This window comes from Cydia splendana, chromosome 25, assembly GCF_910591565.1.
Source record: "Cydia splendana chromosome 25, ilCydSple1.2, whole genome shotgun sequence".
Lineage (NCBI taxonomy): Eukaryota > Metazoa > Arthropoda > Insecta > Lepidoptera > Tortricidae > Cydia > Cydia splendana.
Genome location: NC_085984.1, coordinates 4184705 through 4212566, shown reverse-complemented (window position 1 = coordinate 4212566; position 27862 = coordinate 4184705). Strand labels below are relative to the sequence as shown.

Below are 27862 nucleotides of genomic sequence, written 5' to 3'. Positions count from 1 at the left end.
GACTAATTTGTATAAAATTAATGGCGTAAATAAATAACATGGTCGCAAACTTTGAGCGGGCGTCTCGGGCGGCCGGTTGCACTGTGTTTTAACCGGAGCTTAATGTTCGGTTTGAATTATCATTGTTATGGCTCCTCTACAGCTACTGGACCAGCGAGATGGTATGCAATGGTTGAGAGCACGCACTATGGAATAGGCCACGTGTAGATGCGTACGCACCATCGCTGGCCCACTACCTTTGTAGTGCGGACGTAAAACCGACACCGTGGCCATCCCATCGCCATCCTTCCGCGCCATAAGCCATCCGACACCACTACCCTCTCTACACGCTGGCCCATCATCTTGGACCAATATGATGGGCCAACGTGTAGAGGAACCATTGTACATTAGATAACGTCTAAGCCAATTAACTTTGTCCCGACTTAAACATAACAAAGTGAGCAAGTGTCATTATTCATAGATATTTGAAATAAATTATGTCATTCTCACACCTTGTCATTGCAAATGTCACAACAACAATCTTGACGTGTCTCTTTATTGCAAAACACTTTTAAAAAATAAGTCACTGCAAATATGTAACAATTATGAATCATTAGATTATTTACATTCTTTTGCTTTCATAAGTAGTAATTGATTTTTAAAAAGCGTTTTTTCAATTAAAAGACACGTAAAGATCGCGTAGTCCTTTTCTTATGCTAAAAAAACGAACTATAATGATAGTTAAATTGTCTTAATATGGACGTCATGGCATGATCGAATTTAACCGTCGTGAGACATAGACATATCTTTTTGTAATTTATAAAATTGTTAAAATACCTGAGAACGCAAGCGACAATGTGTGTGCATAGTATTTGGACGATCTGTCTGGCCTAGCCTGCCTATTATAAAGGCGATGGTCCTAGGTTAACAACTTAACACAAACACCCATGACTCGGGAACAAATACTCGTGCTAATCACACAAATATGTACCAGGATTTGAACCCGGGACCATCGGCTTCATAAGCAGAGTCACTACCCACAAGGGCAGACAGGTAGTCAAATATTAACAGATCCTTAATTAACCAATACTTAAACTCCAGTTAAGCCCGTGCCACCGGCCCGGATCAGGTGTTCCGTTAATATCGTTTGAGTGACTCGTCCTTTTTTGTTAACAGCCTGTGAAACACGGGATTTTGTGCGTGTATTGTATAAAATGTATAATTATACTAGCGACCCGCCCCGGCTTCGCACGGGTTAACAAATTATACACCTAGACCTTCCTTGAGAATCACTCTATTGATAGGTGAAAACCGCATGAAAATCCGTTCAGTAGATTTTGAGTTTATCGCGAACATAGAAACAGACAGACGCGGCGGGGGACTTTGTTTTATAAGGTGTAGTGATAATGTGATCCTGGAGTTTGGGCATATCATAAAAATTGTAAAAGATACCCTCTAAAAAACAAATTAAAAATAATACAAGACTTTCAACCGAATACTGCTTTACCCGTGTCTCGTGTATAATTATATATACCTACATATTTATTTAACCCAGTAAAGGATGACTCACGCTAGACCGCGCCGTGCCCGGACCGAGGCGTCCGACATGTAATTTTCTATGACGGCTGATCGGTGACCACATAGTGCTTTCCATAGAAAACTAGGCGCCGGAAGCTCCGGCCCGGCCTGGTCTAGCGGGAGTCACCTTTATACTTTTTTAATTTTAAGATTAGAAAAATCGTGCATTAAGTAAATGAGAGTTTTGTGAAAAAAATCTAAAACTGGCTCATAACTGGCTATAATACCTTCAAGGTGGGGCAACTTCGACAGTGGGGTAATAGTGAAGTTGGCCGAATACCGAATATTCGGCGACCGAATATTCGGCAAGACATGAGAACATTTTGAGTCACAATTATTATGAAAACTGTTCGCCAACAAAGCACAACGTTTGCTAAGATATATTTTTATGTTGAACAGTATTAATTAATGTACTCGTAGTTAAAGTCAATCAAATCAGCCTCATGATCAAAATAAAATATTTTGTAATCAACAAATGCTCAAAAACGTGCCGTCGTATGTAACTACTTTCCAAAAATACATTAAATATTAAATATAGGTACCTAGTTTTTGTTTATTTTTTTGTATAATTTTTCTTTTTAGGTAGGTGCAACAGATATTCGGTATTCGGCCGAATAGTAGGCAACATTCGGCCGAATACCGAATATTCGGCAAAGGCCGAATACTGAATAGTTGCCGAATATTCGTGGCATATATCTGTAGTTAGCACCATTTATGACGTACAAATGACCTTGCTTGCACTGCGTGTGGCATCAAAATCGTTGCAGACTTATCGTGGTCTAACTCCACGGTTAGGATCTTCAGAAACTCCCCATAAATGTTAGAAAACTAATAATCTAGGTTCATTGTAGGAAACCTGGTATTTGGTTAGGGATAGGGGCGGATCAGCCACAAAAGGCAAGAGGCATGAAAGAAAACGCAAGGCAACGGATGCATATTTTAATCCTAAATTATTACCCAGCGGAGTGTTTACAGAGTTGGTGAATCGCCCGCAAAAATGGATAGTTTTTTTTTTATGGTATTTTTGAGGATTTACTTATAAATTTTGATTATATTTCCGACTAGCGACCCGCCCCGGCTTAGCACGGGTAAACCTTAACAAAATATAATATACACCTAAACCCCTAAACATTCCACAAGAATCATGACCAAGATTTTCAAGCGGTTTTCACCTATCAATAGTTCAGTAGTTTTTGAGTTTATCGCGAACATACAAACAGACAGACGCGGTGGGGGACTTTGTTTTAAAAACAAACACCGATGTAGTGATTAATTTGATAGAGTTTAAACTGCTGTGAACAATACTTTTAGCTAAGTAGCATTAAGCTAAATTGTACACGGCGCGGGGCTATCGTGACCGGCTATCTGCTCATGCAATTAGAGCTTGAAAATGAAAACAGAGAAAAATTAATTACACAAACGGGTCTACCGCGATATAATTTCATTATTTTTACCTTTAATTCCGACGTTTCAGCTGAGTTTCGCGGTAGACCCGTTTGTGTAATTAAATATGTGTACAAAACGCGAGTTTAAAGTGTTATAGAGAAAAATTAGATTTTTCGAGTTCATAGTAGGTATAGTCAGTCCATGAAAAGTCTGCAGTGGATTTGATAGCCCACGCAGTGCACGTGTTATTTTAAACGTCAAACTTCTATGAAATTATGACGTATAAATGACACTTGCACTGCGTGGGCTATCAAATCCGCTGCAAACTTTTCTTGGTCCGACTATATCAATAATTAATAATAATAATTAATTCGTTGCCTATTTCTATTGCATACACATACTGACAATTAACTGATTCAATTCGACTTTCATCTAAAAACTTGACTTACTTTCATATTATACACATAGATTTAAGATTAGATCCTAAGCATGTAATATTGCTATGCCCTCACAGGGTCCATGTGGAACTACCCAGACATTGTAATACATATCTATAGAAATACCATGGTTGCTATAAATAAATATGATATGATGATATGATATGATATGATATCAGCTGATGAAGTTTTATCGACTAAGGGTCGGTTGCACCAAACCGGCTGTCACCGTTAAAGCGTTCGCTTAATTTTATTGTATGGGAAGTTTCATAGTTGTCTGCTGAGTGACGTTGATCAGTCCGCTAAATGTGGTTGGTGCAACTGGCCCTAACTATGTGGCGCTCGTAACATACGGTTCCTAAACACATCACAGTTAACTTATAATACGTGTGTAGATAAAAGTGTATGTACCTGCACATAAATAGACATTAAAACACTCGTCTGATCCTATTATAAAACTCACTTCGTTCGTTTCATAAGCCCTCACTCTTGTTTTAGTCCGACAAGAAACTGAAGAAAATCATTGAGGGCGCCACTTCCTACGTAACTGTCACATTTTTAACGTAAAATACATATTACCCCCCTGCCCCCCTCCATTTATACCAAGGGCCACCAGGAGATCTGCTGCAACTCACACCCGACGCAGCTGCTTGGCTCAGCACCCTGAATGTTGATGTTAAATTTTTTGTATATTATTGTATAATATTGCCTATTTTTGTATTTATGCCATATGATTAAATAAATAAATAAACGTAAAATGCTTAAACATGGCAACAATTTAGTATGGATTTTTTTTAGTACTATTTTATTTTATTTCTACTATTTTATGTCACACTACATTTTATGTATAATGCCTATCATTATGTAGCAGTAAAATAAACTACTATTACTTTAATGGTGGTATTACCAGCTCTACAGTCGCCGTGCATTCAGAAATGACGGAGCCGCAGTCAGTCCGCAATAAGTCTGGATTTGAAACATTTGTGAAAGACTCCATGTCGCTAGGCGGGTGCGGAATCAGGGTAAATGCGAAATGGCTAATCTTTCAGTTGAAATCGTGAAACGTGAGTAAAAAGTCTTTAATAACACTTTCAATGCGTCTAGTCGTTAGCCTTAGGTACCTATAACTATTCCAAATTTAAAATCGATAGCGAAGTAGTTCTAGAGATACTTAGCGATATTACAGATAGAGTCTGTGCGAAACTAGAAGAGTCGTAGAATGTATCGGTTCCCATATAATCCACGACTCTTCTCTTTCCGCACAGACTCTAGATGGACCACAGAGATGCACCATAAGTGTTGAATTTCACCTGTTTGAAGTACATACTTACGAAACCCTAAAAGGCGTAGTAGGGGTCGATCACGAAAACTAGATGTCACGAAAAGTGTTACCTACTCGTATATCTCTGTCCGGTCGCTTATACACGGTGTAACATGAGGAAACCGAATAATTTTAACCACGCATTTCTGAGGTCAAAATAAGTAAAAAATGTAATATGAGTTTAAAAAATAAATGTTATTGGTAAACTTGTCACTTAAAATTCATTTTTCATTTTTTTTTTCGTAAAACCTACTTTCTGCAAAGTGTTACTTGTCACTTTTTGACATCTATCAATAAGGATATTTAGACTACGTCCCATAGCAGCAACATCACCATCAAAAAGGCCATTTACACTATGTAACAATAAAAACTTGATTTTTTTTAAATTAATAATATCTCTGAAACTAGGCGAATTACAAAAAAGTTTATAGGAAATTTTTGTCTCTAAATATGATCAGGAATACGCTGTTAAAATTATTCGGTTTCCTCATGTTACACCGTGTATGAATAGAATAAAATATAATATAATAATGTATTGATAATAATTAAGAACACAGTACATGCACAGGAGGTATCTGGTAAACCCCAAACTAGGCTGAGCCTGTGTCTTGGGGTTTAACAAAAGAGTATGTGGATAAATTAAATCTAGATAACTTAAAAATTATGTGTTTGTGGGTGACAAGGTGTGAGAGTTGCGCTTGTAAGGTGTGTATGCGAGTGTGTGTGTGTGTGTGTGTGTGTGTGTGTTTGTGTGTGTGTGTGTGTTTGTGTGTGTGTGCGTGTGTGCGTGTGTGTGTATGTGTGTAAGGTGTACGAGAACGAATCGAGCGAGTCAGGACAAGTTGACGACAGACCTAAAAATAAAAACGAATAATTATACTGTAACTATAATACACCCACAATTAATGCCATGCAGTGTTGGTTTGGTCCTACTCTAGGAAAATACACAGTAGCTTTAATTACAAAAGTGATGTTTTCATGTCCTCATCCCTATATATCTGCCAAAAATCAAAAAGAATAATCTAGTCAATTCGAACTTCGTACAAATTTGCGTATTCCCGTAACGCAACTCTCTACAGCCGTATTATTGAACCCGTATTCAGCGCTAACTACTCTGCCTTATTGTTCAACTTTTATTTACATACGTATGTTTACAGATTACAAGCTACTTACTCCATAAGGGATGACTCACGGTAGACCGGGCCGTGCCCGGGCCGAGGCGTTCGACAATCCGACATGTCATTTTCTATGATGGCTGATCGGTGATCACGTGGTGCTTTCCATAGAAAACGAAGCACCGGAAGCTCCGGCGCGGCCCCGGCCCGGTCTAGCGTGAGTCGTCCTTAATATTATGTTTGCTATCAAATTAAGTTATATTATGAAAATGTAAGTAGGCATCGGCCGCCATTGCAAAGGACGCTAGCGATTTTAGCCACTTTTTTTCTGATATGACATCTACATTTTAGTTACAATATTGTAATAAGAAAGCGCAATATTATATAAAATGAAAATTTATCAATTTAAGGAACAAACAGGGTTAGTGTTTTGTAGCACACCCATCTAAAAAGCCGGCAACGCACTTGCAAAATCTCTGGTCTGGTGTCAATGGGGACGGTAAGGTAATTGCTTCCCATATGCCATACTTATACTGTAAAACGTTGTACGATACACGTGCGAATAGGTAATTCGCAGCTCATAGTATAGGCTGGTATAGGTATACTTGGGAAAGCGCTGGTGGCCTAGCGGTAAGAGCGTGCGACTTTCAATCCGGAGGTCGCGGGTTCAAACCCCGGCTCGTACCAATGAGTTTTTCGGAACTTATGTACGAAATATCATTTGATATTTACCAGTCGCTTTTCGGTGAAGGAAAACATCGTGAGGAAACAATAAGGTCTAGTTTGCCCTCTCTTCCAGGTCAGATGGCAGTCGCTTTCGTAAAAACTATTGCCCACGCCAATCCCTGGGATTATTTGTCAAGCGGACCCCAGGCTCCCATGAGCCGTAGCAAAATGCCGGGATAACGCGAGGAAGAAGAAGAAGAAGAGTATAGGTATACTTGAAAATGGGATTCATCTTGAGAAACCCTCCTCAAAGCCGATATCCAAATAATGACGAAACTAGAGGCAATGAACTAGTATTAAAAAATATTTCCACTTCATACTGGGGAATTATTTGGGGCCATGAAGTTAGCGGTGTGATGAGGAGCGGAGCGGAAAGCGATTCTTAATTAGCGTCAGACCAAACAGACTCGGCTTCGGCAGCGATTTTGACAGAACAAACCGTGCAAGTGTTATTTTTGTCATCATAATTTCGACGTTTAAAACAACACTTGCACAGTCCATGCTATCAAAGACGCTACCGAGATAGCTTGGTCTGACTCTAGTAATTTGGTTATTGTAAAAGTGACGTTCCATGGGAAAAGATACCTTATGGTGGCTGGCGCTTACGTCGCATAGCACCGCAATAGTATTGGAGCCGCGTTAATATAGCGCAAGCCTAACGTTTGTTTAAGATTGTGATTTGTACTGTTATATTTTATTGTGGTGTCAAATATAGTACATTGTAGGAGAGGACGGAAAACCGCCACAAGGTGGACGAGTGCGTTTGAGGGCCGACACGTTAGTGGAGGCCCTCAAATAATACGAGTCCATCTTTAGCGTTTCCGGCCGAGGCATTACATAGTGCTTTTCACGACTACTGCGAGGAAATAAGAAAACACTTGCATAACTATAAGTACTAGCCCGCGATTTCTCTGGTAGCAAATTACTAGCTACTGCCTGTGCTGTCTCTTGAATTTCGGTAGGCGTCAGCGTAAGAATATCATTTTCTTCACTAGAAGAACTCATTTTTATAGCGAGCGTGGATACGTGTTTCTTGTATTTTTTAGTCAAACACAATTTACACTATCCAATTCAGTAAGTATTTTCAGATCCCGCCATTTTTACTTTTTTTATCACTTTTAAGAAGCGTTTTTCTGTTATTTGCTTCAAACCGCATCTAAACTTAGAAGCGTTTTTGCTAAAAAAAAACCACAAACAGCTACAAAAGTAAAAAACACCTTAAACGTGAACTGAATGGATAATTGTAAAAAAAAATGAACTGAATGGTTTTGACATTTCTTTTTTTTTAACAAGAAATTGGTCCTATAAATAACCTAATAATATTTTTGAAGGAAAAAGTTGCGCCAAAAAAGACCTTTTATTGATTTTTATGTTTTAAATGATACTCATTGCTGTAGCGAACCGTCACCAATGACAGATGATGATAACAATGAAACATTGTAGTAGTGGTGGTTCAGGTGCTACAGCTATTGCCTACTTTCCAGCTTGGTTTTAGACCATCTATTGCCACATTTCCGAACAGTGGCGTGAAAAACAATATACTGTATCGTGTGTCCATAAATACGTCCGATAACATGTGACTTGTGACTGTTTCGAGGAGGTGATGGGAGTAATATGTAGTTAAACACCTTAAGTTTGATAGTATAAGATAAGATAAGATAATATTTATTCATTTTAAAACTTATGCTAATTTGATTGATACAATGGTAATTTTACAATTTACACTTAAAATACTAGTTCATTCATGGATTCTAGTTAAAATAGGTAAAGATAAATTTAAGAACTTTAATACCGATACAATTGTGTATTTTCTGTCTCTAATGGAAATTTGATGACAATACCTAAGCTAAGTAAACATTTACTTGTATCTTAGGTATGCACGTTTTGTAGGTCAGTGTATAAGTGGGGAAGTGCTTACCAAACAAGGCGATTATTTATTTATAATAACAATAAACTATATGACTATGACTATCTTCTACTCTTTAGAACGTTAAGTGGTGACATACTTAACAATTTGTTTGTACACACATATAAATCTCTCCAACTTTTCTTAACTTCTATGTGACTTTCTAGTAGTCTTTTTAAGTATAAGAAAGTATATTCTCTAAAAACCTGCTTATACAGGTTGGCTAAAAAATAACTGCATTCCCGTTGCCATGGAGGTTTTGGGATTATAATGAGCAACTTTTACTATGGGACCAACACCGAATTCGCGAAAAAAATTTTGCCTGTTTCATACATTTTGGCTGGTCCATTTTTTATGGGAGGGTAACATTTTTTTTTGGCGATTACGGTGTTGGTCCCATAGTAAAAATTGCTCAGCATCATCCCAAAACCTCCCTGGCAATATTATAAATTACATAAGTTTTTGTTGCCTACGCATAGACCAGCTGTAAACGCTAGTTTCGTGGCCACAACCACGAACAGGTTATCCGGTAATCCAAACCCTGTACTGTGAGCAGTTGTTGACACGCGGACACACGGAGCGGTGCGGATTTTTTAATGCCGACTCCCTTCCCGGTGTCCTTCCAATATGTTAGTTTGAATTGGTAGTTGCAGTTGGTTGTATCAAAAAGAACAGTAGTGTAGTAAATAAAGGTAGTGGACCCCGCAGTAATTCCTCAGCCAGAAAAAACTTTACAGTATGATAAAGTATCAATAAATAAAAAGTATTGTATAAATTTCCAAAGAATAATAATAATAGAATTAAAGTAAATACCTAAAGTCTTAAATCGTTAATATCTTTTTACTGAAAAATGCTCCGTTCAAACTTTCTTCACCAGACATATTCATGAAACGTATTGCAACAATATATGAAATATCAAAAAAATATCCCAGCAGAAGTACCAGTATTAATAAAATAAAATTTTTTGGCGTGTCTTGGACCGGAAAATTGCTCAGTCTAATTTTTTCACTGGAATGCCATTTTATTGCCGTTTTATACCTACAAAATGAAAATCTAAAAATTTTCCACTCTCAGTTTTTAATAGTTCTATAATACATACATTTCGATACGCATTTTTTTTGGATTTTTTTACCCACTGCGCCAAATTATATTCTAAGATCATATAAGAAGAAAAAAATGACAGAGCAATTTTCCGATGAAAATGAGCGTCAAAAAAAGGAAGTATCATAAAAAAATATTCTCATGTTTGACAAAACTTTTAGATTTTTTTCTAGTATCACATACTAATACAAATAACTTATTTTGTAAAATAATTTTGGATTGAGGAATTACTCGGTTCAATATATAATCAGATTTGTGTTTTTACCTAACTTAGGAGTGTTTTTTTTTTGGATATTTATAATGTTAGTCTCGGCTCATACTATACAATAACCAAGCTAAATTTCATCGACTGAGAAATTAATGCATGGGTCTCCATACAACAACTTGCTTCATTTACTACACTATAGATAGTATAGAGGGGTCCTGTCATTGTAAATTTTGTAGTCACTGTAAATTTACTGCCATCTATCGACACACGACTAAAACTCAAAATGAAAACGTATAAAGTTATCAAAAAATGTATATATATGGATAAATAATTTTATTATTTTTATATCATTTTGATCCATGTTCATTCAATGATATCTATGTGTTAAAATTGTTAAATATGAAACGGTGTCGTCACGCCATCTAGCCGAGGATAGGCTAAAGGTGTGTGCGCCATCTATTCGAGAATGACTTTTACTTGAATTCCGAGGCACGTTTTTTCCTTAGACTTTATTCGTCTTATACGAAGTTACATATGTCTTTGGTTGTATTTTATAAAATTGTTGATGTACCTATTGTTATTATTTTTGCTTGTATGTAAATTCAATGTTGACGTGTAAAAGTGTATAAGTGAATAAATGTTGAAGTTTGAAGGGTGGTATTGCTCTAAGGCTTCCTCCGTATTTGTTCGACAACGAAAAGCCGCGGTGCGAAGCACAGGCGTCGCTCCGTGTGTTTTACGCCGTACTGAAGCAACTTAAATAGATGACCAAACGTAGCCCTTATAACCTCGGAATAGGGACTAACATCGGTCAATTAATAGTGTCGACAATGCAATACATTCATTGAGCGACTTGACGAGCGACGCTGACTGTACTTACGTCACACCTTTTGATGAGTTTGACAGGTCGATTAAACATGTATTTGTATAACTGTTAGCTAACTGTTACTGTTAAGTGGTTAACTGGTGTGTACTTGACCTTGATTAGTGTGTGGAATGTAATTATAACTCATATCAATATGGAAGATGAGTTACATACCTACATCTTTACAGGATAGAACATAGATGACATAGGTACCTATTGTACGTAATATGCGTTTAGGGGGCTATTCATAAATTACGTCATTTCAAATTAGGGGGGGGGGTCTGGACATCGGATGACGGTAGCATGAAGTAGGAGGAAATGGGGGCTTTTGAAGCATGATTTTTGGATGATTATAGGGGGGGGGGGGTCAAAAATCGTCAAAAATCGATGACGTAATTTATGGACAGCCCCTAGGGGTCATCCATTAATTACGTCACACGAATTTCTAGGTTTTTTTACCCCTCCCCCCCTCCTTGTCACACTTGGTCACATTTGGCAAACCCCTCCCCCCTGGTGTGACGTCACATTTCTTCAACGAAATCGGCAAATATTTATTTAATATTTTATCAAAATATTTTTGACAAAAGAAATATTAGTAATTTTATAACCCAAAACTGATTAAGAAATAAAATTAAACGAATAAAAACGGTTATCGTTTCAAAACCTTGTTATTTAAATGATAATTAGCGTATAAAATAATTTAAATACATTTTTGGTTACTGATGAAGTTAAAGTGACGTCACAAAGTTTATAACTCCCCCCTCCCCCTTGTCACAACATGTCACATTTTCTTGACCCCCTCCCTCCCCCTAAACGTGTGATGTAATTAATGGATGACCCCAAACGTGTGATGTAATTAATGGATGACCCCTTAGTAGGGGAGACCGAGGCGAGTTCAAACAGAGGTAGGTTGAAACAACGTAAATTTTGAGACATCTGACAACTGTTATCGAGGAAAATGCGAATGTTTACTAATTGTGTAGCCAAAAACGATATTTAGCCTCATCTCCCTCAATATGCGTCCTTGCCTCTTACTGACAAAATAACACTTCTGAACACTTCGCACTGAATTTAGATAAATTAACTATTTATGATTTGATAAACAAAAAAAACCATTTTTAAGAGCTTTCGAAATCGATGCTGGTACTAAAAATGTTAAAAAAAGGGGAAAATTCTCAATTTTTTTTCGGTAATAACTCAAAAACCGTGCCACTTTTACTGGGGTCATGTTAGGCTAGTTAGGTTTCTCTTGAATTGACCTACCTCCGGTGTCACTGTGACGTGGTATTTCTGGGACTTCCTGTATAAATCATTCCCATTCGTCCCCGCCTCATGTACGGCGGCGGTCACGTGGGGCGGGGAAAAATAGGAATACACCTTTATTTTTGTTGACCTGCGTTCAAATTGAATATACATACCTACTTTAAAATGCTGTCTATGGGAGGTAGTCAATGCTTGAGCAATAAAAGCTATACCGGGTGTGGCCTGTAATATGAGTAAAAAATTAAACTGTAGGCTGTACTCCTCATACTGACCAACATTTGTTCATCGACTTTTAAAAATAACTTGTGGTTTGATTTTTAATACACTTTAAAGTTTATTCTAAGACGCAATGTATTGCGAATTTTGTTATGTTTAAGGCGTGACAAGCAACGTCAATCACAATGATATGGCGTGGCGATGGCGTCCATTGAAGATAATATTTATTTTGTATGAAAAATAGGGAGTCTAAATACGTCATAATTTTTATAAGTTGTAGAACAAAATTGTCACCGTTTGAGGAATACAATCGATGTTTTAATTATTTGCTCATGTTACAGGCCACACCCGGTATAAAGTATTATAAAGCCATTGCCCGCGGTTTCTCACGTAAAAAATTGACATACGGATGTATCTAATTTATACCAGTATTTAATGGTATTAAACGTACGGTCTTAGTGTGTGAGCGAGCGAGAAAATGCATAAGAATCAGAACAAGTTTCTGTAGGTACCTACTATAGGTAGGTAGGTAGGTAGGTTGGTAGATTTAAATTGAAAACAATTTTGAGGCGTTTGGGGTGGTTTGGGGTCAAAACGCTGGGGCCGTGGGGATGGGGCTATTCATAAATTACGTCATTTCAAATTAGGGGGAGGGGGGTCTGGATATCGGATGATGGTAGCATGACGTAGGAGGAAACGGGGTCATTCGAAGCATGATTTTTGGATGATTTTAGGGGGGGGGGGGTCAAAAACCGACAAAAATCGATGACGTAATTTATGGACAGCCCCGATCGAGCGCGCGTCGGCTCTACAAGAACTTATAGTGATGCGCCTTACCAAGACGCTACAGGCTTTATTGACCGAGCGTCAGCGAAGGTCTCCGTTTCGTATATCCGCTTGTACTCCTCTGCAGATCGCATTTCTTAACCGATTCTCGCGAAATTTTGTGGCACTTAAGATCATTGTGAGTTCGCTCTGATAATGAATCAACGAAGTACTTATTTAATTTTTTTATATTTTTTTAAGCCTATCACGAGGTTTTAAGTTTATTTAAATTTTAAAGGTATACCAATAAACCGGGGTGTTAATAGTGAAGAGTGACCCAGGATAACGTAGCTATGGCAGAGAGTGCCATGAAAAAGTTGGTTATTACTTTGTTTTGTTCCCTTTATTAGAAAAACACAATCTGAAGTTAAAAAAAACCGGTCAAGTGCGAGTCGGACTCGCGCACGAAGGGTTCCGTACCATAATGCAAAAAACGGCAAAAAAAACGGTCACCCATCCAAGTACTGACCCCGCCCGACGTTGCTTAACTTCGGTCAAAAATCACGTTTGTTGTATGGGAGCCCCACTTAAATCTTTATATTATTCTGTTTTTAGTATTTGTTATTATAGCGGCAACAGAAATACATCATCTGTGAAAATTTCAACTGTCTAGCTATCACGGTTCGTGAGATACAGCCTGGTGACAGACGGACGGACGGACGGACGGACGGACAGCGGAGTCTTAGTAATAGGGTCCAGTTTTACCCTTTGCGTACGGAACCCTAAAAAGATAAATAAAGCTGTGTCATCCCTCATCCGCTACTCGCCCCTCTCACTCAATAGATCCGCAGTCTAAGAGATGAGTTAAAAATGGCGGAACTATCATGAACACATGTAATAACAATTTTAGAATCGTGTTAATTAAGGAATGCCTTTATTTTCTTTTTTATTAGTAACACTAATTTGTTTTAATTTTAATAAAGTTAAATTAAAACCACTTCTAAACCAATTACGTAAGTAACGTCAGTAAGTACAATGACTTACTGAAATACGATTACGAGTATACGCTTAATTGCCTTATAATTATTACTTATGAACAACTTTATCGCTAAGATAATGAAATATAAAATTGGAAATAGAAATCTTCAAGTCACATATAGAAAAATTAAAAGTTTCCGAAACGAATTGAAAACCTCCTCCATTTTGAAGTCGGATAAAAATAACTTCGTTATTTTCCAACTGGCTGGTCATAGACAATTATTAATTCCATAAAAACTCTAAAGAATGATTTTTTTTTATTAAAACGCTGTAGCAACCACATCAAGTTATTTTTAGCATTTTTATTAACATAAACACAAACATAATATTTATATAACGATATGCAGATTTTGGATTGATTTGTCTTTTTGTCGTCTTTTAAAAAAGTACCTATCGATTTCCCAAATAAATTTTAAATTTAGTATCTTTCTACCGGTTTGTCAGTAAAAAAATATTTATCGTTGCATGCAAACCATGAATCTAGTATATAATAAAACTGGATCTGGCATGAAAGGTGGGGGGAAGTGACCGAACAGGATAGTCTTATGTATCTTTCAGTAGGAGTAGCAGCGAAAGAGCTATTATTGTTTGTCCTTGTCACAGTCTCACATTTTATTTGTTCGCCACCGTAAATTTAGTAGGGATTATGGTGGGCAACAAATAAATTCGACCAATCACAGTGTCGCATTGCGTATGTTTTGTGCACTTCTATAGGATCCTACCTTCTATGATGCAAACCCACATACAAAAACTAGTTATCAACTAAACTGTTTTAGAAAAACCTAGTCTTAGAATTATGGCTAATTAATACAAATGCAAACAGATTATCGAAGCAAAAAAAACACAGACGAATCTAGACCTTATTCTCAAAGTGGTAAAACTTTTCCTACTTTTTTTTCGGTAAAATGCGTTGTCCAAAGTTCTTTGACCTGTATGTTTGTCTGTCTGGAGTGTTTAGGCATATGGAGATTGACTCTAGAGCCATTGCGTAAAGGGCAAACATAACTTACCATACGGGGGCCGTTGACTGCTAGAAAAAAATAAATTGATGTCATTTGGAGTGTCCAGCAATCGGCCCATTCGAACGGGCAAACATAACTTGCCATGGGCGCCATTCATTTATTACATAAGACGAATTTTGTCCGTTTTTGACCCCCTCCCACCCCTATGTAAGAAAAAATAAAAATAGGCTGGCTAAGGCCCACTAGCACCATTCCCCTAACCCGGGGTTAACCGGTTAAACCGTTAACCCCCCTAGTAGCATTTTCGTTGGGGCCCACGGTGCCAACGGTAGGGAAAACGTTGGGATGAGGTTCGTTCCGTAGCCAACATTAATTTTGTATTGGCCCACCATCGCATTTACCAACATTCGCTGTGGCACAGATGCCCAACAATGGGCCTTTGTGTATTTTGGTACCGTTGGCTAAACAACGATAATATTCGTTGGCCCAATGATGACATATATCGCATTTACCAACATTGGCAGTGGCAGTGATGCCCAACAATGGGCCTTTGTGTAGTTTGCTACCGTTCGCTAAACAACGATAACATTCGTTGGCCCAATGGTGACGAATACCGCATTTACCAACATTGGCTGTGGCACGGATGCCCAACAATGGGCCTTTGTGTATTTTGGTAACGTTGGCTAGTCAAGGATATCATCCGATGGCCCAATGATGACAAATATCGCATTTACCAACATTGGCTGTGGCACTGATACCCAACAATGGGCCTTTGTTTATTTTGGTAACGTTGGCTAATCGACGATATCATCCGATGGCCCAATGACGACAAATATCGCATTTACCAACATTGGCTGTAGCATTGATGCCCAACAATGGGCCTTTGTGTATTTTGGTAACGTTGGCTAATCAACGATATCATCCGATGGCCCAATGATGACCAAAATCGCATTTACCAACATTGGCTGTGGCACTGATGCCCAACAATGGGCCTTTGTTTATTTTGGTAACGTTGGCTAATCAACGATATCATCCGATGGCCCAATGACGACAAATATCACATTTACCAACATTGGCTGTAGCATTGATGCCCAACAACGGGCCTTTGTTTATTTTGGTAACGTTGGCTAATCAACGATATCATCCGATGGCCCAATGACGACAAATATCGCATTTACCAACATTGACTGTAGCATTGATGCCCAACAATAGGCCTTTGTGTATTTTGGTAACGTTGGCTAATCAACGATATCATCCGATGGACCAATGATGACAAATATCGCATTTACCAACATTGACTGTGGCACTGATGCCCAACAATGGGCCTTTGTTTATTTTGGTAACGTTGGCTAATCAACGATATCATACGATGGCCCAATGACGACAAATATCGCATTTACCAACATTGGCTGTAGCATTGAGGCCCAACAATGGGCCTTTGTGTATTTTGCTACCGTTCGCTAAACAACGATAACATTTGTTGGCCCAATGGTGACGAATAGCGCATTTACCAACATTGGCTGTGGCACGGATGCCCAACAATGGGCCTTTGTGTATTTTGGTAACGTTGGCTAGTCAAAGATATCATCCGATGGCCCAATGATGACAAATATCGTATTTACCAACATTGGCTGTGGCACTGACGCCTAACAATGGGCCTTTGTGTATTTTGGTACCGGTGGCTAAACAACGATAACATTCGTTGGCCCAGTGAGCACAAATATCGCATTTACCAACATTGGCTGTGGTACTGATGCCCAACAATACCAGTTGAGTTTGCTTGTGGCGTCACTAGATGGCGTTACTGTCTCCAAACATCGAAGTTATAGTTATTTTCTCGATTATTCCGGATATAATCATAATATTTTTTAAAAGTAAGTTATAAATCTAATAGCTATAACTATAAAATTCATACATAAATTTTAAAAAATTGTATTTTACCAACATTTTCTCAATTTAAATCTCAAAAAACATAAATCTCGCTTACGAAGTTTCGAAGTGCGGTTAGTATATATACAAATTAGAGTGTATAGTAAGTGTACTTGCTTCGGCAGTACATATACTAAAATTGGAACGATACAGAGAGATTAACAACAACTGCTGCCTAGCCTAGGGCCTTCATGTGGATACAACCAATGCCTAACGTAGTGTAATTGTAATATTTATCAGCAAAGGCCCAACGTCGTATTACACAACCACTTACTTAACGTAGGGTAACTGTAGGACTCGTAAACAAAAGCCCATTACATAATTAGACTGTAGGCACACTATAAATTACACAACTATTTACCTACGGTAGTATTGTAAGAATCCTACACAAGGCCCAACGTTAAAGTTACAATGTTGGCCCTTTGTGGGACAAGCTGTGTTGGGCCTTCAACCTGGTGCACGACTACCTACCGACCTACCTGACTTGCCGTTGGGTAATTGTTGAATTTGCAAACAGAAGCACAACGAAAAAAATGCCCTTTTTTATTTTTTTGCAGTTGGCCCTACAGCAAGCCATACGGCCAGATGTAACAATTAACCAACCATCAAACAAATGTGTATAGGCCCAACCAAAACCACCACCGTTGAATAATTGTATGATTTATTTAAATAGGCCCAACGAAAAAATTACTCTAATGGCCCTCTGTTGGGAATCTTCGGGAGGGCCTTTGTCGAGGGCCCTCCAGCAAATCGTACGGCCAAATGTAACAATTAACCAACCATCAAACAAATGTGTATAGGCCCAACCACGGCCCAACCAAAACCACCACCGTTGAATAATTGTATGATTTATTTAAATAGGCCCAACGAAAAAATTACTCTTATGGCCCTCTGTTGGGAATCTTCGGGAGGGCCTTTGTCGAGGGCCCTCCAGCAAATCGTACGGCCAAATATAACGGTTGCCCAACTAATACGTAAACAAAGGCCCAACAAAATCCCTACAAGAAAATGCTATTAGGGCCAGTGTCAAATTGGACTGGTAGGTAACTATGGTAACTCCAGGTTTAACCGGTTATCCCCGGGTTAGTGGAATGGTGCAAGTGGCGCTTAGAAGGTCAGTTAGATCAGTCGCTTTCGTAAAAACTAGTGCCTACGCCAATTCTTGGGATTACTTGTCAAGCGGACCCCAAGCTCCTATGAGCCGTGGCAAAAAGCCAGGATAACGCGAGGAAGATGATGACTTATGCTTCACATACAATCAGTACGTACAGTGAAGGAACACGACAAATTCAGAAATTTAAAATCCGAAATACCGTCTATCTACCGGGTGTGGCCTGTAATACGAGCAAAAAAATTAACTGTAGGCTGTACTCCTCATACTGACCAACATTTATTCAGCAACTTTTAAAAATAACTTGTGGTTTGATTGTGGTGTGGTTTAATACAACTATTAATAATTAACAATATTTAGATAATTTAGTTTAGTAATTTGACATTGATACACATTGACATTTTTTTTTTCTTTCTCTTCAACATTATTCTGTACTTACTGCTTATTTAATATTTGTTATGTAATTTTGTGATAAATATTTGAATGCTGAAATTCCAGCCAGACATGTAAAGAACTGAATTTGTATATATTGACATCTTATTTATAACTCGTGTTTTATCAAATAAACGATTATCTTATCTTATCTTATCTTGATTTTGAATCAGTGAATGCATATAACTTGAATACACTTTAAAATTTATTCTAAGACGCAATTGTATTGCGAATTTTGTTATGTTTAAGGCGTGACAAGCAACGTCAATCAGAAATGATATGGCATGGCGATGGCGTCCATTGAAGATAATATTTATTTTGTATGAAAAAAAAGTCTAAATACTTCATAATTTTTAAAAGTTATTGAACAACAGTGTCACCGTTTGAGGAGTACAATCCATGTTTTAATTATTTGCTCGTGTTACAGGCCACACCCGGTATACTCTGTATCTTCATGTATTTAAATAAAAGTAAACAAAATCTACCCTCAAATGGCTCCTTAAGCCAGTTGAGCGTAGATGAAAACATTACATGATCAAATAATGTAGGTTAAAGCTTAAAGTCAAGTCGTTCAGTGGCATCGTCCAGGCGGTTTTGTATTTGGTTGGTTAACCAATAAATTTTATAACTACCCGAATATGTAAAAATCGTTTGTTTACTTTTATTTAAATACTCTAAAAATACAGACTATACACACTTCACAAGAGCGACAGAGACAGATATACAGATTTCGCGGCAGCCTAGAATTATGTCCATAATCGCGTTGCGTAAGAAAGAGTAAACATGACCTGTCAAACGGCGGCCAAGCGGCCATTGACTGCGCGTGAGTGGAAATTAATGAAGAATGTGCGATTGATGTTCTTATATGATGACGTCGAGTTTTGAACTTTATTGCTTTGTAATAAGGCATAAAAGGATATTTTGTCAACCCTTAGCCATACCAAGCCATTCATATATTGATTATTTATTAAAGTAAGTATATAAAATTTGTGGTAAGATGATTAAAAATTACAAACTAAAATACAAATCTAAAATAGAAATCGTTTACAATTTAAAGTCAAGTCAAGTCAAGTCTCAAGTCGGCGCGCAGCAGGGTGATCCGCTTGGTCCTCTGGTATTCAGTCTCGGGATACAAAAGGCGATTTCCGAAATTCAGTCCCCGTTAAACATCTGGTATCTGGATGATGGCACCATAGGAGGTAAACCAGAAGAGGTGGAACGGGATCTGCTCACGCTTCTTCCTCGCCTTCGAGAATTGGGGCTAGAGGTTAACTCTGCCAAGTGCGAGTTCTTCCCCTGTAGCGCCGGGGCCCGTTCTTCCTTTCCCTCCTTTTATGATATCCTTCCTGGTCTTAAGGAGGTGTCCGGTCAAAATTTTAACCTTTTGGGCTCCCCTATTTTCGCAGAAGCGGTCCCGGAGGCCTTCGAGGTTAGAAGACAGCTTCTCTTGATGGCAAGGGAGAGATTAGAGAAACTGTCAGCGCATGTTGCTCTCGTGCTGTTGCGGGTCTGCTTTGCTGTTCCCAAGCTCATGTACTTTTTGCGCACAGTACCGACTTGGCTTCACCCTGTGCAAATGGACTCCTTTGACTGTGATTTGAGGGAGTTTGTTGAGTCCTTGCTTAATGTGGCTCTAAATCCAGAACAATGGGACCTGGCATCCTTGCCCATTCGGAGTGGTGGTCTGGGGGTGCGGCGCGTGCGGGATGTGAGTCTACCGGCATTCTTGGCATCGGCGAGTGGGGTCGTGGATCTTGTTACTCGAATTTTATCTCCTAATGGTAACAGGGTATCCATACCTTACGCTGCTGATGCTTTGGCGGCTTGGATGGCTCTCAATCCGAACGCGCCCCGACCCGAGAAGCCGGACGTACAACGGCTATGGGACGATGTTGGAGTCAAGAGGATTGTCGAGGGTCTGATAGAGAACGCAGTGGGGGCGGATAGGGCGAGGCTGCTGGCGGGGTCCGCACCAGAATCGGGGGCGTGGTTGCAAGCGCTTCCATCTCCGCATTTGGGCACCCTCCTTGACAACGATTCGATGCGGGTGGCGGTGGCTCTTCGCCTGGGCTGCGATGTGTGTGTTCCTCACCTATGCATCTGCGGTACTATGGTGGAGAGCAACGGCCACCACGCTTTGAGTTGTGGTCGATGTGCAGGGAGATTCCCACGCCATCACGCTCTTAACGATCTGGTCCGGAGGGCGCTTGTTTCCGCGAATGTTCCATGCATGCTTGAGCCCCCAGGCCTTAGCCGGTCGGATGGTAAGAGGCCTGACGGTTTGACGCTGGTGCCTTGGCAGAGAGGAAAGTGCTTGCTTTGGGACGCTACATGCGTCAGCACTTTTGCTGCATCGCACATTGGCCGCACCGTGAGGGCAGCAGGGGCAGCTGCTGAGGTGGCGGCGCTGAGAAAACGGGAGAAGTACGCGGAATTGGACGGCTATTTGTTTGTGCCTCTGGCGGTCGAAACGGCTGGTTGTTGGTGCTCAGAGGCTAGAGAGTTTTTTAAGGAGGTTGGGAACCGTTTGCGAGATAGAGGCCTGGATCCCCGCTCCGGGTCATTCCTGGTGCAGAGGTTGTCCATCGCGATTCAGCGCGGTAATGCGGCGAGCGTTTTGGGCACCTTTGCGCCGGGGATGACGCGGGGTGGGATATTTGACTGACTCAGTAGTCAGTCAGTCAGTACTGCTTTGTTTTTGACTTGTGTTTCTTTTTGGTGTTATGTAACTTGTGTAAATGTAATGTAATTATGTGATGTATTTTATAATTAATGTAATATTGGTGTAATGTTTTAATTTGTAATACAATAAAATTATTAACTATTACAATAAAAAAAAAATTTAAAGTTAGTAACGTTACATAGTCTTTAGGGTTCCGTACCTCAAAATGAAAAAAAAACGGAACCCTTATAGGATCACTTGTGTGTCTGTCTGTCTGTCTCAAATACACAACATAGTTCTTTACCTATAGATGACAGGAAAACCAATTACAATTATGCAGTCAAGCGTGAGTCGGACTTAATTAGTTAGGGTTTTAATCCGACCCCTATAGGTTTTTTAAAGACATTTCATTCATGTTCCACATAAAAAAATACATTGTTAAAAATTGGGTAATGTACGGAACCCTTGGAACGCGAGTCCGACTCACACTTGACCGGTTTTTTCAAGGTTTTTCCTGATTACACGGTTACCTACATACTAATACATATGTGACGTTATCTATGAAAAGGGACCTTATTGTCGATGGCGCTTACGCCATTATTAACGATGCTCCGTTAGAAATACAATGCCGCGCGACGCTGTGCGGCGTAAGCGCCATCGACTATAAGGTCCCTTTTCATAGATAATGCCTCATATTTACATTCAATAGGTGCAAGTGTTACTTTTCGAACCACTCGATTTATTTGAGTAAATACCTACCTAGCCTAGCTGTAGATGCTATCTATCCTTTCCTTAAATATCCTTATTGGCAATATTATTTCATTACCAGTCGATTGTGTGGTGAAGGGAAATATCGTGAGGATACAAGACTGAACTCGATAAGGCGAAGATAGAAACAGGCGGGTCGGTGTTCAAAAATCAGCGTGCTATGCGTCCTTTCTTTACCTATAAGGCCAAGCGCGCACCACGACTTTTTGTCGCGCGATAATTTAGTCGCAGAAATGTAACGTATGTGTTTATATGGCAGTGCGCGCATATGCGACAAAAAAATCGCAGCGATTTTAAAATCGTGATTTGTCACATTTTTCCGCGACTGCTCGCGACGCGATTGTCGCAAAGTGAATTGCGGCATACGGAGTTGTATGGCCCCGCGCGCACTGCGATAATAAAATCGCACCCGGACCTCAGTCGGCATATCGCTCTCCAAGCGTCAACATGTCGGAACCTGCTGCTGAAGACGCTAGATGTTGACCATTTAATTATGGAAATAGAAGGAGATCACCTTTGTGGTATAAATACTCAAAGTCATACAGCGATCACATATTAAAGACAACGTTTCATGACAAACGACTGGTACGAAATCCATGTTGAGAATGAACAAACCGCGACTTTTTCATCGCAGTGCGCGCAGTGAATTTTCTGCGATATATTACAGCGCGATTCTAAAATCGTGTCGCAAAAACTAAAATCGTGGTGCGCGCTTAGGCTAAAGGTACGCGTGGCCACTGACGAGCCTTCCAACAGTCCAAATAGCGTGGCTGCACTCCAAAATCGGTCCGTGAATGTCAAAAACGTACAATATTTAATACTAGCTGTGCCCGCGGCTCCGCCCGCGTGTAATTCGGTCTGTGTCAGTAAGTGGCTAATTTCTAATCCTAATTTCTCTCCCTCTCCCCTGGAGGCGGAACTTGAAGTAAAGTTGACAGATGGATATGCTAGAGGACTGAAGTCCAGATAAAATATTTTACAATTAGGTACCACTAAATAAAACTACACTCCAAAATCAATAGTTTTATTCGCCCTTATTCAAATTTTACACGTGATTTAAACTTAGAGAATATAACCAAACGGAGTGGTCATTAACAGGCGTTCCCCTCTGTCGAAAATAGGCGGCCAATGGTCAACCGACGTTTATCTGACATGACTATGTTTACGTTACGTAGGTACACATTTGATGTGCCCCTCCCCCGCAAAAAACTCCAGACTATTTTGTACCGAAAATTATAGACATGGCGTCTCCGTTGGTTATATTCTCTAAGGATTTAAACGACAGAGTAGTAGGTGTATATCGGACAATACAGTAAGGTATACGCGCGCGAGCGAAAACGAAGCGGCCTGCCTGGCTAGAGCGCCACTTACCGTGGTCTTCTTCAGACTCCTGAGGAAGACCACGTGCCCCTTGTAACCTCAATGCGTTGCGAAACTTACGCGAATGATTTTTTCGGGAAGGCATGGTAAATGCGTATAAAATGCGAGTCCCAAATCGTTTGACTCCGCAAACGACCAGTGCCGGATTAAGATATTTTGATGCCCTAAGTATTTCTAGACCATGGTGGCCCCTCTCCCTAGGGTCATCAAGATTACATTGATTTTTTTTGGTAAATTGAGTGACGTTCATTGCTGCATTTCAGCTGAGAATGGAAATCAGTCACATCATTTTATCACGAAAATTGACAGTGCCGCAGCAGTAACGTTGCAACAGAGTATCTAATGCTGCTGCAGTCGCCACCCGAATGTCACCTTTATCATAAACATCTTAGAATGTTAGTGAAAACGCGAGCGAAGCGAGCGCGAAAATTTTTCGATATATAAACGCAATTTGATAGACAGTTGTACATTTTTACTTTTAGTATGGGAATCAGTCACATCATTTTATCACGAAAATTGACAGTGCTGCAGCAGTAAAGTTGCAACAGAGTAATGCTGCTGCAGTCCCCACCCGAATGTCACCTTTATCATAGCTTAGAAAGTGATTGAAAACGCGAGCGAAGCGAGCGCGAAAATTTTTCGATATAAAAAAACGCAATTTGATAGACAGTTGTAGGTACATTTTTACTTTTAGTACGGAAATCAGTCACATCATTTTATCACGAAAATTGACAGTGCCGCAGCAGTAACGTTGCAGCAGAGTACCTAATGCTGCTGCAGTCGCCACCCCAATGTCACCTTTATCATATCTCAGAAAATTATTGAAAACGCGAGCGAAGCGAGCGCGAACATTTTTCGATATAAAAACGCAATTTGATAGAGAGTTGTTCATTTTTACTTTGAGTATGGAAATCAGTCACATCATTTTATCACGAAAATTGACAGTGCTGCAGCAGTAACTTTGCAACAGAGTAATGCTGCTGCAGATCCGCACCCGAATGTCACCTTTATCATATCTTAGAAAGTTATTCAAAAACGCGAGCGAAGCGAGCGCGACAATTTTTCGATATAAAAAAACGCAATTCGATAGACAGTTGTACATTTTTACTTTTAGTATGGAAATCAGTCACATAATTTTATCACGAAAATTGACAGTGCCGCAGCAGTAACGTTGCAACAGAGTACATAATGCTGCTGCAGTCGCCACCCGAATGTCACCTTTATCATAAACATCTTAGAAGGTTATTGAAAACGCGAGCGAAGCGAGCGCGAAAATTTTTCGATATAAAAAAATGCAATTTGATAGACAGTTGTACATTTTTACTTTTAGTACGGAAATCAGTCACATCGTTTTATCACGAAAATTGACAGTGCCGCAGCAGTAACGTTGTAACAGAGTAGCTAATGCTGCTGCAGTCGCCACCCGAATGTCACCTTTATCATATCTTAGAAAGTTATTGAAAACGCGAGCGAAGCGAGCGCGACAATTTTTCGATATAAAAAACGCAATTCGATAGACAGTTGTACATTTGTTACTTTTAGTATGGAAATCAGTCACATCATTTTATCACGAAATTTGAATGTCACCTTTATCATATGTTAGAATTTTATTGAAAACGCGAGCGAAGCGAGCGCGAAAATTTTTCGATATAAAAAACGCATTTTGATAGACAGTTGTACATTTTTACTTTTAGTATGGAAATCAGTCACATCATTTATCACGAAAATTGACAGTGCCGCAGCAGTAACGTTGCAACAGAGTACCTAATGCTGCTGCAGGCACCACCTGAATGTCACCTTTATCATAAGCATCTTAGAATGTTATTGATAACGCGAGCGAAGCGAGCGCGAAAATTTTTCGATAATTTTATTCTGCTTAAAAGGGTTAATCCGGCACTGCAAATGACGGAGGTCAATGTTTTTTCAAAGTACCCACCTTCGTGGCCATTATTAAGTGCTTAAGGAGGCGATGCGTATGAATATGCATTTGATATGGATGCGATATAATTACGATTTGGTATAATTCATGACGGAGAAAATAAATAATTTTATGCAATTATACGCGTGTTGATATGTGTGTTTATTTTACCACTCGTAACTATGTAAACCCATTTTTAGTTTTCTTGGTTACTTAATGTTTACTCAGCTCCCCAAAAGATGGTACTGTGCAATGAGGGGCAATTAATTTACTGTCGTTTAATTTTGTTGTATTATTAAACCAACACAATTATTCAATTAAATTTGTTGATATCCGTACGATTGATTGAAATTTTAGAAGAGGGGTTTTCTAAACTTAGAGTTAATTTGGCAAAATCCTTCCTTATGCCTTCCTTCCTTATCCTTGGCTTATTTATATCACATCGTATTAAATTCAGCGCCATCTGTTAGTTTACCAGGGTACTCTAAAGTGTTAGCACATATTTGAAAAAAGTTCGCCCCTCCTTCCTAAGTAGCGCCATACGATTCAGGGGCAAACTTAAGTCAATCGAGTGTTGTGGCTACCCCCCCGTTTAGGGGTTGAATTTTTATAGCCTATAACCTGGCCGGGGATGTTCTCGACAGATTAGTAAAGTTTTCATCAAAATCCGTTCAGCCGTTTTCACGTGATGCGCGTTCAAATAAACAGACAAACAGATAAACAGATAAACAGACAAACAGACAAAAATTCTAAAAACTGTTGGAACGTGTTCTGTTATCAATTCTAAGTATCCCCAGCCAACTTTTTTTCAAATATCTTCCATGTACAGACTTTCGACCCTCTTCAGCTTTATTATATGTATAGATTAGGATGCCGTCTATTTGGATGAATCCATTGTAACGGCATCCATTTGGAAGGCTCGTCAGTGGCCTGCTTAAGTATATATTCTAAACTTAGCATTTTCCCGGTTGTACCTATCCAGATCGAGTCAACTAAGGGTCTATTATTGTACTAGTATTCACAAAAATGTCAACCATCTATCTGACCTTCCAACCCAAAGGGAAAACTCGGCCTTATTGAGTTGCGTCCTGTTTCCTCACGATATTTTCCTTCACCGAAAAGCGACTGATAATTATCAAATAACTAAGCGACCCGCCCCGACTTCGCATGGGTAACAAAACCTTCCTCAAGAATCATTCTATTTGTAGGTGAAAACCGCATGAAAATCCGTTCAGTAGTTTTCGAGTTTATCGCGAACATACATACATACACACAAACAGACAGACGCGGCGGGGGACTTTGTTTTATAAGGTCGCGTTAGTGATGATTTTTACCTACAGATTATTAAGGAACTCTGTGGTACAGAAAGGTTTGAACCCGTAACCTATTGTTTAGAAGTCGCATATCGCATATTATCTATTTAAGCTTTCATAACTTTAAATATCAGAACATATACTCTATCAAGCCATTTCTGTCAGTAGAAAAGAGCGGCAAATTAAAAAAAAATTACCTATAGTAGATTAATTGGAATTTCGCGCCTTCTTCTACTGGCAAACTTGTTTGACCGGCTATAAATAATTTTTAAAGTTATACCAGGTTATACCAAGATAAAGTCTGCAGCGATTTTGATAGCCCAGACAAGCAGGTGTTATTTCAAATGTCAAACTTCTATGAAATTAAGACGTATAAAAATAACACTTGCACACTCCGTGCTGTCGAAATCTTTTTCCGTGCTATTCGACCTTAAGGTTTAGCCAAAAAGATTCAAATTAATGTCAGAGTATAATCTATGACTATGTCTATTTGAAATTATTTCAAATATAGGTAGGGCAAACCTTGGCTTATCGGTGATACTTGGTGATTCGGTTGCATGCATGCATGCATGGTTAAATTACGCTGAGCTCACAATGCTGAAATGTAAGCAATTAAATCGCTGCCAACCCGATTGCAAGCATCAAAACTGACAGCTGCCAACGATTTTATAGCTCGCATTTCCTCATGGTGAGAACTGTGTAAGATTATAACGGAGTATCACCGAATTACCAAGTATCACCGATAAGCCAAGGTTTGCCCTACCTTTTATGCATTGCATAGCCTCATCACCAAATTAAACTTCCTTATAATTGTAATGTAAATTTCGTATAAATAAATAAATAGAAGAAGCTAAATACTCAATCGAGCGTTCCCCGCGATTTGTGTTTGTATCGGCGGGCGATTCACAAAACTTCACGACAGTGTAAGACCAGTCTATTCGACCTCTCGTACATTATTTTCCTACGTATTTTCACGTAAACGTACGTGTCTTGCTATTTCAGTCAGTCTCGATACAAAAAGTACTGTGATTGACTGAAGTAGCATGTCAAATACGAACCTTTCCGAGAAAATACGAAGGTAAACAATTATGCAATATTTTATAAAATTTATGACCCCAGTGCCACAGCCATGCCTCTGCGTCCTTTTGGTGGGCCATAATGTATGGAATTTCGCACTTTTTTAGAGCCGAATTGGCAGGCTCGCGAATGGTATTGGCTGGTCGAAGTATTCATTATATATGGCGCCAGCATATCTTGCCCTGTCAATCTTTGTTTATTTTTTGGAATTTTTTGCCCTGGATGCCAGCGTTTTAAGCCAAATCTCATAGAACAAAACTAGACACATAACATGTAAAGCAACGTCGCCATCTATGCATACTTTTGATAGTATGCATAGATGGCGACGTCTATCGTAGTAGCCTACTGCGAAAACCGAAATTCGCAAATTGCAGGGATCTTTCTCTTTAACTCCAATTAAAGCGAA

At 39.2% G+C, this 27862-nt stretch overlaps 1 protein-coding gene across 1 annotated transcript in view; it reads left to right on the top strand.

Moving 5' to 3' along the window:
- The window catches only part of LOC134802767 (uncharacterized), a 318964-nt gene extending 297886 nt beyond the window's left edge, over positions 1 to 21078 (top strand). The window contains exon 2 of the mRNA XM_063775464.1: positions 19627 to 21078. Coding sequence (XP_063631534.1) covers positions 19789 to 21003 — 1215 coding nt within the window. The 5' untranslated portion in view covers positions 19627 to 19788 and the 3' untranslated portion in view covers positions 21004 to 21078. The remainder of the gene's footprint in view (positions 1 to 19626) is intronic.
- The last annotated feature ends 6784 nt before the right edge of the window (positions 21079 to 27862 follow it).